The sequence below is a fragment of the Rhinatrema bivittatum genome, chromosome 5 (genome assembly GCF_901001135.1).
Source record: "Rhinatrema bivittatum chromosome 5, aRhiBiv1.1, whole genome shotgun sequence".
NCBI classification, from domain to species: Eukaryota; Metazoa; Chordata; class Amphibia; order Gymnophiona; family Rhinatrematidae; genus Rhinatrema; species Rhinatrema bivittatum.
The window spans coordinates 107,531,218-107,544,582 of record NC_042619.1 but is presented as its reverse complement, the minus strand read 5'-3'; the positions used below and the strand labels follow the sequence as shown (position 1 = coordinate 107,544,582).

Here is a 13,365-nt window from a genome sequence, read left to right as displayed (position 1 = left end):
GCAAGTACCCAAAAACTAAGTCTATTCCATGTAACCATTGCTAATGGCAGAGGCTATTCTCTAAGTGAACTTAATAGCAGATAATGGACTTCTCCTCCAAGAACTTATCCAATCCTTTTTTAAACACCGCTATACTAACTGCACTAACCACATCCTCTGGCAACAAATTCCAGAGTTTAATTGTGCATTGAGTAAAAAAGAACTTTCTCCGATTAGTTTTAAATATGCCCCATGCTAACTTCATGGAGTGCCCCCTAGTCTTTCTACTATCCGAAAGAGTAAATAACCGATTCACATCTACCCGTTCTAGACCTCTTATAATTTTAAACATCTCTATCATATTCCCCCCTCAGCCGTCTCTTCTCCAAGCTGAAAAGTCCTAACCTCTTTAGTCTTTCCTCATTCCCCTTATCATTTTGGTAGCCCTTCTCTGTACCTTCTCCATCGCAATTATATCTTTTTTGAGATGCGGCGACCAGAATTGCAAAAAGTCAAGCAGAAGAAAGAATTGCCAAAGAGGTAAAGAGAGGAGACAAACATTTTACAGATATATCAGAGAAAGAAGAGAAACCCAAAGTGGTATAGTGAAATTGAAAGGTGACAAGGAGCACTATGTGGCAATAGATGAAGAAATGGCAGAAATATTAAACTAATACTTCAGTTCGGTGTTCACTAAAAAAGACCCTTGAGAAGTACCGTTGCTGGTTTACAAGACCATAGATGGAGATGGGGTAGATGAAACTCTGTTTACGGAAGAGAATGTATGGGAAAAGCTAGGAAAACTGAAAGTGGACCAGGCCATGGGGCCAGATGAGGTTCAACCCAGGATAATGAGGGAGCTCAGAAATGTGCTGGCAGGTCCGCTGCATGACCTGTTCAATAGATCCCTGGAAAAGGGAGTGGTGCCGAGTGATTGGAGAGGAGCAGTGGTGGTCCCGCTTCACAAGAGTGGCAGCAGAGAGGAGGCTGGAAACTATAGGCCAGTTAATCTCACCTCAGTGGTGGGAAAATTAAAAGAGACTCTGCTGACAGAAAGGATAGTGAACTATCTACAATCAAGAGGTTTGCTGGACCCAAGGCAGAATGGATTCCCCAGGGAAAGATCCTGTCAGACAAATCTGATTGATTTTTTTGATTGGATGAGTAAAGAATTGGATCGAGGAAGAGCAGTCGATGTGATCTACTTGGGGGGCGCCGGAAAGAAAGTTCCCTCCGAGGCAGGCTGCGCGGCTGCCGATTTTGCACAGCCTTGCTCGCGCCGACCCTGGATTTTAAAAGATACATGCGGCTACGCGCGTATCTATTAAAATCCGGCGTACTCTTGTTTGTGCTGGGTGCGCCAACAAAAGTACGTGCTCGCGTACTTTTTAAAAATCTGCCCCAATGAGCATAGGCATTCCTGGGGGGGAGGCGGGGGGAGCCTGGATGGGTTAGCAGTTACATGCATATGCGTTTGTGTACACAGATAATTTTGCTGGAAAAAGTACCTGCACAAATAAGAGATGCACGTCTGTACAAGTACATTCCTGACTCAGTTTCCAAATTTAGCCCTAGACTTCATACTTTTGTGTAGTTTGAAAGCTGCACGCATAATTAGGATTTTTTTTCCCCTATGTGCATTTCTTTGCACTTGTTCCCATTAATCTGCCATTTAGATGCTCAGTCCCCTAGTCTCACAAGGGCTTTCTGTAATTCCTCCCAATGCGCTGATGTTTTATAACAACTTTGAATAATTTTATGCCATCTACAAATTTGATCACCTCAGTTGTGACCCCTTTCTCCAGTTCATTCATGAACAGATTTTAACCCCTGAGCTGAGGTCCCTTTTTGGAGTCCGTGAATACTTACTTGTACGCCGGTTCGTTCAGACCTTCACCAGTTCACCTACACTATCCAGCACTTTATCCTGAACCTCCACTAGTTCACCCAGACCTCACTGCAGACAAAACACAAGTCCGGTGTCAGTTGTGCAAGTCGAGCAGCAGATGTAAAAGTGCATGGACAACTTCAGAAATGTATTACCACTTACCAAATAGCGACTTGTGTGCAAACTTCCGAACCCTGCCTTAGATTGGCGCATACCGGACCCTTTTTCCCCCGCAAACAATTCCTTGCAACACTGCAAGTATGCACACACTCTTAAGGTTTTTAAAACAGCATATACGGGTATAATTGCTACATATTTGTGAATATGCAAATTTTATGCACACAATCCCCATGTATCTCTTTACATCAGGGGAACACGTTTAGCATCTCCCCAGCTGGAAGATAATCATACATAGCACTCAGTTCAAAAGACTGGATAACCCCCATTTTGCCCCTGGACTGCTGCCTGCTAATTTCTTATTTTTTTCTAACTCGGGGATTGAAAATTTCCAAGCAATTACAACAAAGCTGTATTGAAGTTCTGTTTGAACTCTGCAAACACAAGTGTTCTAGTAACCTTCAGAGGACAAGGGGGATTTAAGCATTGGTATGATCTTACGTCAATGAAGATCCTTACAGGAAAGAAAGTCTACTCACTGCAAAATTTGGGGCACTGTCGTGTATATGAATAAAGGCAGTGGGGTAGGTAGGAGATGGGGGGAGAGTGGGTGGAAATAAAGACTATAGTTCAAATTCCCAGTAGCAGATTGTATGCAGCCAGATCAGATTAATTGAACTAAAAGAGTGGATTAAAAAAATAATGTAAATTTACAAGGCTATTAAAACACAAGTACAATTTAAAGAAGGAAGAGAAAATATATAGTTTAAACAAGCAAAGCAACACTGGCAAGAGAATTTCAATGATATATCAGAACACTTGGACCACAACCTCCTCAGCACTTCTCTAAGAAACACATAATAATCTTCACAGAATCCCACCCACACACATTCATCACTCCTCAACACACACTCCCACATCTACACATTCTCATTTACACCCTCCGCACATATACACACACACACACACAACAATAGCCCCTAACAGACACTGGTATGCAGTGCTATCTGGATAAAGTTATCTGGGTAGAGGCTGTCTTAAATGTATCTGGATAACTTTATATGGGTAACTTTCTACTTAGCCGGACATAGTGGAACACATATCCGGTTATGTTCTACTGCATATCTAAATAAAATCAACTGGGTAACGTTATCCAGATAACTTTACTGCTTCCTAGCTTACTCAATATGGACCTCTAAGTTTCCAGATAAGATTTATGGAATAAACTGCAGAAAATATTGCACATTGAAAGTAGAAACTGCATTATTTATAATTGGTGCCAAAGAACATAATCTGAAAAGGAGAAGTCAAATACATTTTCCAATTGCTGCCACATGTTGCCAAATTTAAAAGCAAAGAGCATAAATATCTAACCACATTACCACTACCACTTCTTATTTATATCCTGCTACTAGATGCTGAAATATTTCATGCACTATCCTCTCTTCAATTTCATCTTTGTCCACCTCCATAAGAAGCTTCTCTTACTGGCAGCAGATAGTGGGAATATTCTTTAAAATATCTGTTTATTTATCTTTACAATTACCGTATCTATTGACTAGAAACTCTGCTGATTTCATTAAAAGGAATGATTTATTTGAAGACTGAGAGATGAGCAGGAATGCGAAAACTGATATTTCTGCAATTATGGGGGCATCTTGTGTTTGACAATAGCGTTCTATCTTTTACAGGTGATGTGCCTTCAGGATTTCTTTGGTGATGATGACATTTTTATTGCTTGTGGACCAGAGAAGTTCCGTTACCAAGATGATTTTTTGCTAGATGAAAGTGGTAAGATAGATTTAAAAATCATTGTTTAAAACTGGGGCAACATTCCAAAACCTCATTCCAGAATCAGTGCAAGATTCTCTCAGTTTAGAAGCAGCATCAGATCCAGTATTAGCAGAGCTTTTCCATGAATAATGTTCCTTCTTTTAATACAGAAATGTAATATTAATTGAAACAGTTTCAGTATGATTAGTGGTGGTGGAGGACAGACTGTTAGTAAAGAATATTAAATTGATCACTTAATTTATATTGCCTTCTTAACCAATAAATTAATAACAGTTTTAATCATTTAATGGAAATTGTTACTGCTGAATATTTGAACACCACAGGCATGTCTGGGTTTTTTTTTTTTAAGCCAGTCTCATTTATTTTAGCTTATTCTTACACACATACTGTAGTTGCTGATTGCTTTTTACATTGCTTGATTGCACACTTCGCTTCTGAAAACAGATGAATTCCCTTAGTTTACCAGTCTTTCAGTTTAAAAAGTAGTGCAATTCTGTGTTCTGATACGGATGTAGTACTGTAGCACTAATGTTGTTGAGTAGAGTACCAGTGATCACTGATGGGAAATCCCATTTGGGTTTTAGTATTTTCCTGTGAGTGCCACATTATGAGGACTATGAACTAACCTACATTAGAAGTGGCAGGTATTTTGTGTTATCTGCTATTTCTACTGCAATATGTAGGAAATTAATCAAATGCAGATCACGGCAGCTTTGAAATGACCGGCCATTTTAAAATCACTGCTTTCTGCTTTCTTCCCTGAAGCCCATGTTAACTGATCCTGAGAAATATAGTTGTATTATGGGAAGGGGTGGGGGGGGGGGGGGCAGGGACCTCTCCATGTAGCTCAGAGTATAGCGTGAAGTCAGCTGAGGCCATTTTGAATTTGGCTGTGGGTCAACAGGAGGGAAAACAATTTCCTCCTGCAGTAAAAAATTGGTGGTTTCCCAGAAGGTGATAAGTACACCTGTAGAAAATGGGGGTGAGGACACAACAGCTGCATCACAACTCCCACTAGGCACTTTTTGAGGGTTCGATTATGGGAAACAGGTTTTTTGTCCTAGATATACTCTTCAGACATTTTATGGGAGCTGAATGGTACCAGGGCCCAGAAGTTTTGTTCTAACTTTGGGGTGGAGTATATGAGGGCCCAGAGACCCTATTCTTGTTTCAGGGGATGGGATATGATGAGAGTTGGGGGTGTCAGAGCACAGAAACCTGATCATTGGTGGGGGCGGGGGGCGGTTCTTACCAGGACCCAGAAACCTAATCTTCATTGGCCCTCCTAATGTAGAACTCTTCATTACATCTCCTGAGGTGGTGTTAAAAGTCCTACATTAGGAGGGCTGCATTAATCCTCATGAGCATTATTGCTGGATTGTACATTTGCATGTGCATTAATGTTACCTTTGAGAACTCTGTTGGCATCATTAACACACTTCTGTTAAGAACCATAGTTTATGGGGGTTAGCTAACACATAAAATAATGCAATTAACATGGGCATTAATGCTAACATCTGATAGCACATAGGCCCCCAGTACATTTTTATTTTCTAGGCTAGGGCTCATTTGCCTTAGGGCTAGACAAGTCCATTACCCTCTCATAGAATTGGTATGATCCCATCAAACTGATAATGGGATGAGAAGTGATCTTGTCCAGTAGGTAGGTGGTGTCTAAGATTCCTGACATAATTCTAGAGACTTCTCCACAGGAGTGGGAGAGAGACAGAGGTACTGAGAGTGCTCTGCTGAAAGGGAGAATGGTGTACTCTGAGAATAAAGATGCCAGAAGAATCAGAAAGCATAGTGGGGATTCAGAATGGCTAAATAGCCCCTTCTTATGTGGAGGACCCTCTTACTCAATGCAACCCTAAGCAACTGGACTGGCACTGGGAGAGGCTGCCTGTTAACTACTGGACAGGTCTTACCAGGTCCCTTGGACCATACCACCATAGAATTGGTGGCTACCATCTGGGCATTGACATTCCTTATTTGCCTTTGATCAAGTTCCAGTGAGATGGGAGTGACAAAACCCTCATTTTATTCTGCAAGACTTACCTAGAAACATAGAGTGACATATTGAGTAAGCCAGGGACAGGAAGGTTATCTGGATGAAGTAACCTAGATAGTCAGTGGAACATACCCAGGTATGCATTCCATTGAATATACGTGGCTAAAGTCAAAGTTACCCAGATAAAGTTATCCGGATACCTTTAGGACAACATTTACTCAGATAACGTTATTCAAATAGCATTGAATGAATATATCAGCACTAATCAGCTAAAGTTAAACCCTACCTCTGGAACACCTCAACACCACTTCAGTTTTATTAGGGTAACTATTAGCCAGGGAATGGCATACTTTTCAGTGAGGCAAGATATTGAAAATTCAGAGTTTGTCCAGCTAAGTTCTGAACTTAGCCAGACAAGCCCCTTTGACTATTGACCTCATATAATATGATGGTAGATAATAATCAGATAGTAGCATATGCTGGATTTAACCACATGGACCGGACACCAATTAAGTCTTTCTACCCTATAAGAACATAGAACATAAGATATGCTGCCACACTGGGTCAGACCCAAGGGTCCATCAAGCCCACTATTCTTTTCCAACAATAGCCAATCAAGTCACAAGTACCTGGCAAGTACCCAAACATTATTTATTTATTTATTTAAAAACTTTTCTATACCGTCGTTTAGTGATGCACCATCACAATGGTTTACATGTAGGCACAAAATAGGTTTGGTTTCTAAGTTATCCATGGGGTGCCAATAATTTACGGTTACATAGATTAAAATATACTCTAAATGAGAAGTGTGTTGGGGATTCTGTTGATATGATTCCGTGGTAATCATATGTGAAACTGTTTTGATTTAAAATTTAATTATGATTAAAACAATAAGGTAACAACAACAAGGGTGATGTAACAGTCCTTAACTCAATAAATATCAAACATCACATAAGGACATGAAAAAGCATAATCTGCTCATTAATTGTAATTATTTAAATACTTCATAAATGTTCTTTTGAAATTGATATGATTTATTACATATACATCTTATCATAAATCATCATATGCCATAAAATTATTACATTAAGATGTTACACATAATTTGTTATTTTTTAAATTATTTTGTAATTGTCTGCTATTTCTTAACATAGTGTGGATACCCATAACAATTCCCAAAAAACATTTATCATAAATACCATAATACACTATCCCATAAAATGCACTACTCATTCACTCACATCAACCATACTATTATTAAAATACCCACCATATTGCACATTTCCCAAATACCTATTTTACATATAGAAGATTACAATATACAATAAATGAGACAGTGATCCCTATTATTAATATTAATAGACATATACAATATCTATATTTCCTATTGATATAAATCTTTGGTACTTCAACATTCGTTGATGATCCCCACGTGTTCAATATGTATTGTATTCTCAATCCCGACAAGGACCCTGTTTCGCAATTAAGCTTCCTCAGGGGTTGTATTTTACCACGATTTTCTCTGACAAGTTGTGTATGCTATTGTTTGCCCTTGTCAGCTCATATACATTGGATATACGACCAGAGGCATTCGCCAACATATTATAGAACACAAGAGCAATATACGCATTCATAAGGAAGGGGCCCCATAAGTGAAGCATTGGATTGATTTAAAACATACACTTATGGAATTGAAATTTTGTGTTCTGATGCAATGTACCACTGAATTCCGTGGGGATATTATGAAGTGGCTATGGCGAAATGAACAAAAATTAATTTTTCAGTGGTCTACCATAATCCCTTGGGGTTTAAATTTGGATATTGCGTGGGCAGAATTTTATACCTAGGTGTTTTAGCGTTGCATTCAGTTGTACTGCACATTAATAGATGTTGAATCAACGGCATTTTGAGATATGTCTGTATACAGTTATCGCTTTTGGATAAACCAGGTCTGAGATTGTAAATAGCGTATATTATTTAAAAATTTTCTGTGGGAAATCGCCGTATATTCATGGGGAGATGATATTGATTGACATTGGAAGGGGTGGGTTATGTGGAACAGCGTCATAGTTTCATGTTGGTGATTGACAGCTTGGAGTTGAAGGCAGGGGATTTAAATAGCAGAGACGATTAGAGTGCTTTTGAATTTTGAACCGTGTATAACATTGGTATGAGGTGGTGTTATATCGTGAAGAGATGTTGAGTAGTGGTTATAATAAGAGATTTTGAATTATAGAGGCATTAAGCTGTGCTATGTAAATATTCACGTTGGATATGTGGCTCTGATAATTGAAGGAGGTGATAATGATTGACATTTGAAGGGGCTGATCCCGTGGAATAGCGTCATGGTTCACGTTGTTGATTACACAATATTGGCTCTTAACCATATGTATTCCGGGTACCCCAGTTGTAAACAATACTTCAAAATATCGGTACACCTGGTCTTCTCTTAACATTTATTGAGAGCAAGCTAACATATATTTGTGGGACCTCTCTTCTCAGGGTCATGTTATATTTACCAGACTCTATCTCATGGTTCTGGGTCCATTTTACTTTATATTTTTTTGTTATTTGTTTGTCATTTTTCACCAATCACCATTTTTTTGAATTAAATCTTTCTTTCTTTTTTCAAAACCAATGAACATAGTCACTTTTCAAAAGTCACTGAACTCAACATCAAAAGTACTTATCTGCACAACCCAACATGATCGCGTTTCGGACCACATCCCTTAGGGTCCTGCTTCAGGGGACTAAGATTTTCATCATTTTTCTGTGACAAAATAACCAACAGGAAAAGTTCAATTGCTGCATTCAGTCATGTACGTTCTTATATCCGCGATCCCGGCGTTGGAATCGCCGTTCTTTGAAACATGGCTCCTACCGGATAGCTTTTAAAGAGCTAAATACGGAAGTCCCTCCCCTCTCTTAATTCCTGATAGGCCGATCCACTGTCGCCACCTAGGTCGGATTCATGCATGAATTCCCCTCAGTGCAGTTCTCCATTACGTCGTCTTTCATTTGCGTCCATTTTTTTGAGAGAACGTAACTTTCCACTGCTCAGCGTAGTCTTCAACCAGGTCGGATTTTTGCATGAATTGTCCTCAACACAGTTCTCAATCACGTCATCCTTCAATTGCGTCTACTTTTTTAGAGGAACATAACTCTACGTTGCCGACGTGCTCCTAAATCAGGTCGGAATAATAACTCGGTCTTCCGCAGTTCAGTTCTCCATCACGTCATCTTTCATTTACGTCTCTTTCATTTTGCTACTCTAATTTTAAGAGATTTTATCTCTCCCCTATTAAGTTCAACTCGGACTACGGCAATGGTAATTTTTGGTAATTTTGATAGGCTTCTATCCCCACAGGTCCTCGCAGATCCTGAACAACCTAATATATTGGTTTCTTCTCACGACTATCCTCAAATTAACGAATACCAATTTATTTTCTCATTCAGACCTCCAGGATCCATTGTGTTTAGGGTATAAATCCAATGATGTTCCCGTTTATTAAGATGATATTGAATGTCCCCTCCTCTACTACTTGGTCGTATTTTTTCTATGATTAGCCACCGTAAATCAGTAAACACATGTTTATATGACACACAATGTTGTACTAAAGGGGCTGCCATTTTCGATGTTTTCAAACAGCTTCTGTGTTCGATCAAACAGGTACGAATTTTTCTTTTAGTTCTCCCCACATAACTTAATCGACACGGACATTGTATGACATAAATGACGCCCTCAGAGGCACAAGATGTCATGGATCTAAGTTTTACCCGAAAATTTGAATGTGGCTCCTGCCATTCTTCGCCAGACCACGAGAGAGAGCACATTTCACAATGACCACATGGGTAATGACCCCCATTTGTCAAATTCCCTGTCATCGACTGAAAGGTGGAATGTACCACCATATCTCTTAGATTTTGTCCTCTAAAGAACGCAAATCTTGGACCTGTTTGAAAAATGGTATGTAAAGCCAACACTTGCCAATGATTTCGAATCACATTGATTACTGACTGAACTTGACCAGAGTATCTTAAGGTACAGGTGAGATGTTTAGAGAATGGGCGTTGTTGATAGTCCAAGAGCAATTCTCTATTTTCAAATAGAGCCCGTTTGAAGGCTTTCTTAATAACTGATTTTGGATAGCCCTTTTGGCAAAATCTATCCACTAGCTCGGTTGCTTGGGTCCGAAATTCTACTTCAGTAGAGCATAATCAACGTAATCGAAGAAATTGTGAAATAGGTAACCCATCTTTGAGGCGGGACGGATGAACGCTGGAATATCGTAAATAATTATTCCGATCTGTCTTCTTTCGATACAAGGCAGTGCTGATTTTATCACCTTCACGCTTAATCCAGATATCCAAAAACGCTATCGCTGTTTGTTCATATTGAGCAGTAAATTGTAGGTGTGAATCTAATGAATTGAACCAAGCCAAAAACAATTTGAGATCTTCCAGTGATGACAACCAAATGAAAAAGATATCGTCAATATAACGTTTGTACGATAACATTTTTGTAAACCATTGAGAGGAATATAAATAACGCTCCTCGAATTGTGTAACGTAGAGATTCGCAATATCAGGTGCGACTGTAGCACCCATTGCCACTCCTCTTACTTGTAAGAAAAACTGCCCATCAAATTGAAAAAATTTTTTGAACAGTACCAACCGCAAACATTCAGATAAAAATGATGACGGAACTCTATGCGGTCGCTGACGTTTGTGAAAAAACTGTTCCATCAATGTAAATGCCTCTTGCTGCGGGATACTTGTATATAATGCTGAAATATCCAACGTGACTACCAATATTCATTGGGAAGATCTGTAGCATCCTGTAGTATTCGCAGCATATGTGAAGTATCCTGAATAAACGAGCGAGTGTCTTTGACAAATGGTTTTAAGAAGAAGTCCAAAAAAGTAGATAGCGGCTCCAACACAGATCCTCTACCTGCCACTATAGGGCGTCCCGGGGGATGTTCCAAATCTTTATGTACTTTGGGCAAGGTATATAGTACAGGGTCAATTGGATGTTTTATTTTTAATGCTCTGGCTTCTCTCAATGTCACAAAACCTCTTTTCACACCATGATCAACTAACGATTCAATTTGTTCTTGAAGGGCTGAGGTGGGATTTTCTTCTAAAGGAAGATAATATGTCTCATCACTCAACTGGCGTTGAATTTCAGCAACATAGTCTTGAGTGTTTTGTATAATAATAGCCCCTCCTTTATCGGCTGGCTTTACAGTAATCTCTTTATTGTCAGACAGCTGTTTAAGGGCTTGATATTGTAACAATGACCAATCAGTAGCAAATTGATTTCTCTTAAACTGATCTTGCTCTTCTAACACAGTAAGATCTTTCAATACTAACTGTATGAATGTAGATATTGCTGGATCCACTGGTCCAGGAGGTAGCCAAGTGGATCGAGGTGTAATAATAGACCCATCGACTGTATCTTTATCTGAAAAAAATAAATCCAGTTGTAACCGTCTGAAAAATCTGTGTAGATCTATCCGAGTTTGAAAAGAATCATATTTACAATGGGGGACATATGATAATCCTTTATCTAAAGCTCCAATTGCTTCTTCAGACAATGTCATATGCGATAAATTAATGACTGAAGAAAACTCCTTTGAAGCTACGGAGCATTCTGCTGTGGTTGATTTTTGGACCCTTGAGATCTCGTAGTTGGCCCCTCCCAATTTGAATTTTTGGGACCTGTTTTGCCTCTGTATGAACGGGCCCGATATGCCCCTCTTTGTTGTCCTAAAAAAGGCTGTGTATGTTGATAATTTGCATATTGTTTTTTCCTACTGTCGCTATCACTACTGTTGGAATCTTCAGAGCTGTCTTGAAACGTTACATGTGGTGGCTTTACTGATTCTTTTTTATTTTTCCAAAAATATATGTTGTCAGTACGGTATCGAAAGAAGACAGATCGGAATAATTATTTACGATATTCCAGCGTTCATTCGTCCCGCCTCAAAGATGGGTTACCTATTTCACAATTTCTTTGATTGCGTCGATTATGCTCTACTGAAGTAGAATTTCGGACCCAAGCAACCGAGCTAGTGGATAGATTTTGCCAAAAGGGCTATCCAAAATCAGTTATTAAGAAAGCCTTCAAACGGGCTCTATTTGCAAATAGAGAATTGCTCTTGGACTATCAACAACGCCCATTCTCTAAACATCTCACCTGTACCTTAAGATACTCTGGTCAAGTTCAGTCAGTAATCAATGTGATTCGAAATCATTGGCAAGTGTTGGCTTTACATACCATTTTTCAAACAGGTCCAAGATTTGCGTTCTTTAGAGGACAAAATCTAAGAGATATGGTGGTACATTCCACCTTTCAGTCGATGACAGGGAATTTGACAAATGGGGGTCATTACCCATGTGGTCATTGTGAAATGTGCTCTCTCTCGTGGTCTGGCGAAGAATGGCAGGAGCCACATTCAAATTATCGGGTAAAACTTAGATCCATGACATCTTGTGACTCTGAGAGCGTCATTTATGTCATACAATGTCCGTGTCGATTAAGTTATGTGGGGAGAACTAAAAGAAAAATTCGTACCCGTTTGATCGAACACAGAAACTGTTTGAAGATATCGAAAATGGCAGCCCCTTTAGTACAACATTGTGTGTCATATAAACATGTGTTTACTGATTTACGGTGGCTAATCATAGAAAAAATACGACCAAGTAGTAGAGGAGGGGACATTCAATATCATCTTAATAAACGGGAACATCATTGGATTTATACCCTAAACACAATGGATCCTGGAGGTCTGAATGAGAAAATAAATTGGTATTCGTTAATTTGAGGATAGTCGTGAGAAGAAACCAATATATTGGGTTGTTCAGGATCTGCGAGGACCTGTGGGGATAGAAGCCTATCAAAAATTACCAAAAATTACCATTGCCGTAGTCCGAGTTGAACTTAATAGGGGAGAGATAAAATCTCTTAAAATTAGAGTAGCAAAATGAAAGAGACGTAAATGAAAGATGACTTGATGGAGAATTGAACTGCAGAAGACCGAGTTATTATTCCGACCTGATTTAGGAGCACGTCGGCAACGTAGAGTTACGTTCCTCTAAAAAAGTAGACGCAATTGAAGGATGACGTGATTGAGAACTGTGTTGAGGACAATTCATGCAAAAATCCGACCTGGTTGAAGACTACGCTAAGCAGTGGAAAGTTACGTTCTCTCAAAAAAATGGACGCAAATGAAAGACGACGTAATGGAGAACTGCACTGAGGGGAATTCATGCATGAATCCGACCTAGGTGGCGACAGTGGATCTGCCTATCAGGAATTAAGAGAGGGGAGGGACTTCCGTATTTAGCTCTTTAAAAGCTATCCGGTAGGAGCCATGTTTCAAAGAACGGCGATTCCAACGCCGGGATCGCGGATATAAGAACGTACATGACTGAATGCAGCAATTGAACTTTTCCTGTTGGTTATTTTGTCACAGAAAAATGATGAAAATCTTAGTCCCCTGAAGCAGGACCCTAAGGGATGTGGTCCGAAACGCGATCGTGCTGGGTTGTGCAGATAAGTACTTTTGAT

At 39.4% G+C, this 13,365-nt stretch overlaps 1 protein-coding gene across 7 annotated transcripts in view; it reads left to right on the top strand.

Moving 5' to 3' along the window:
• DCLK1 (doublecortin like kinase 1) overlaps window positions 1-13,365 on the top strand; it is a 755,703-nt gene that overhangs the window by 319,982 nt on the left and 422,356 nt on the right. For all 7 annotated transcript variants that reach the window (XM_029602700.1, XM_029602699.1, XM_029602702.1 and 4 more), the window contains one exon: window positions 3,676-3,775. In XM_029602700.1, the coding sequence (XP_029458560.1) occupies window positions 3,676-3,775 (100 nt within the window). The remainder of the gene's footprint in view (window positions 1-3,675; window positions 3,776-13,365) is intronic.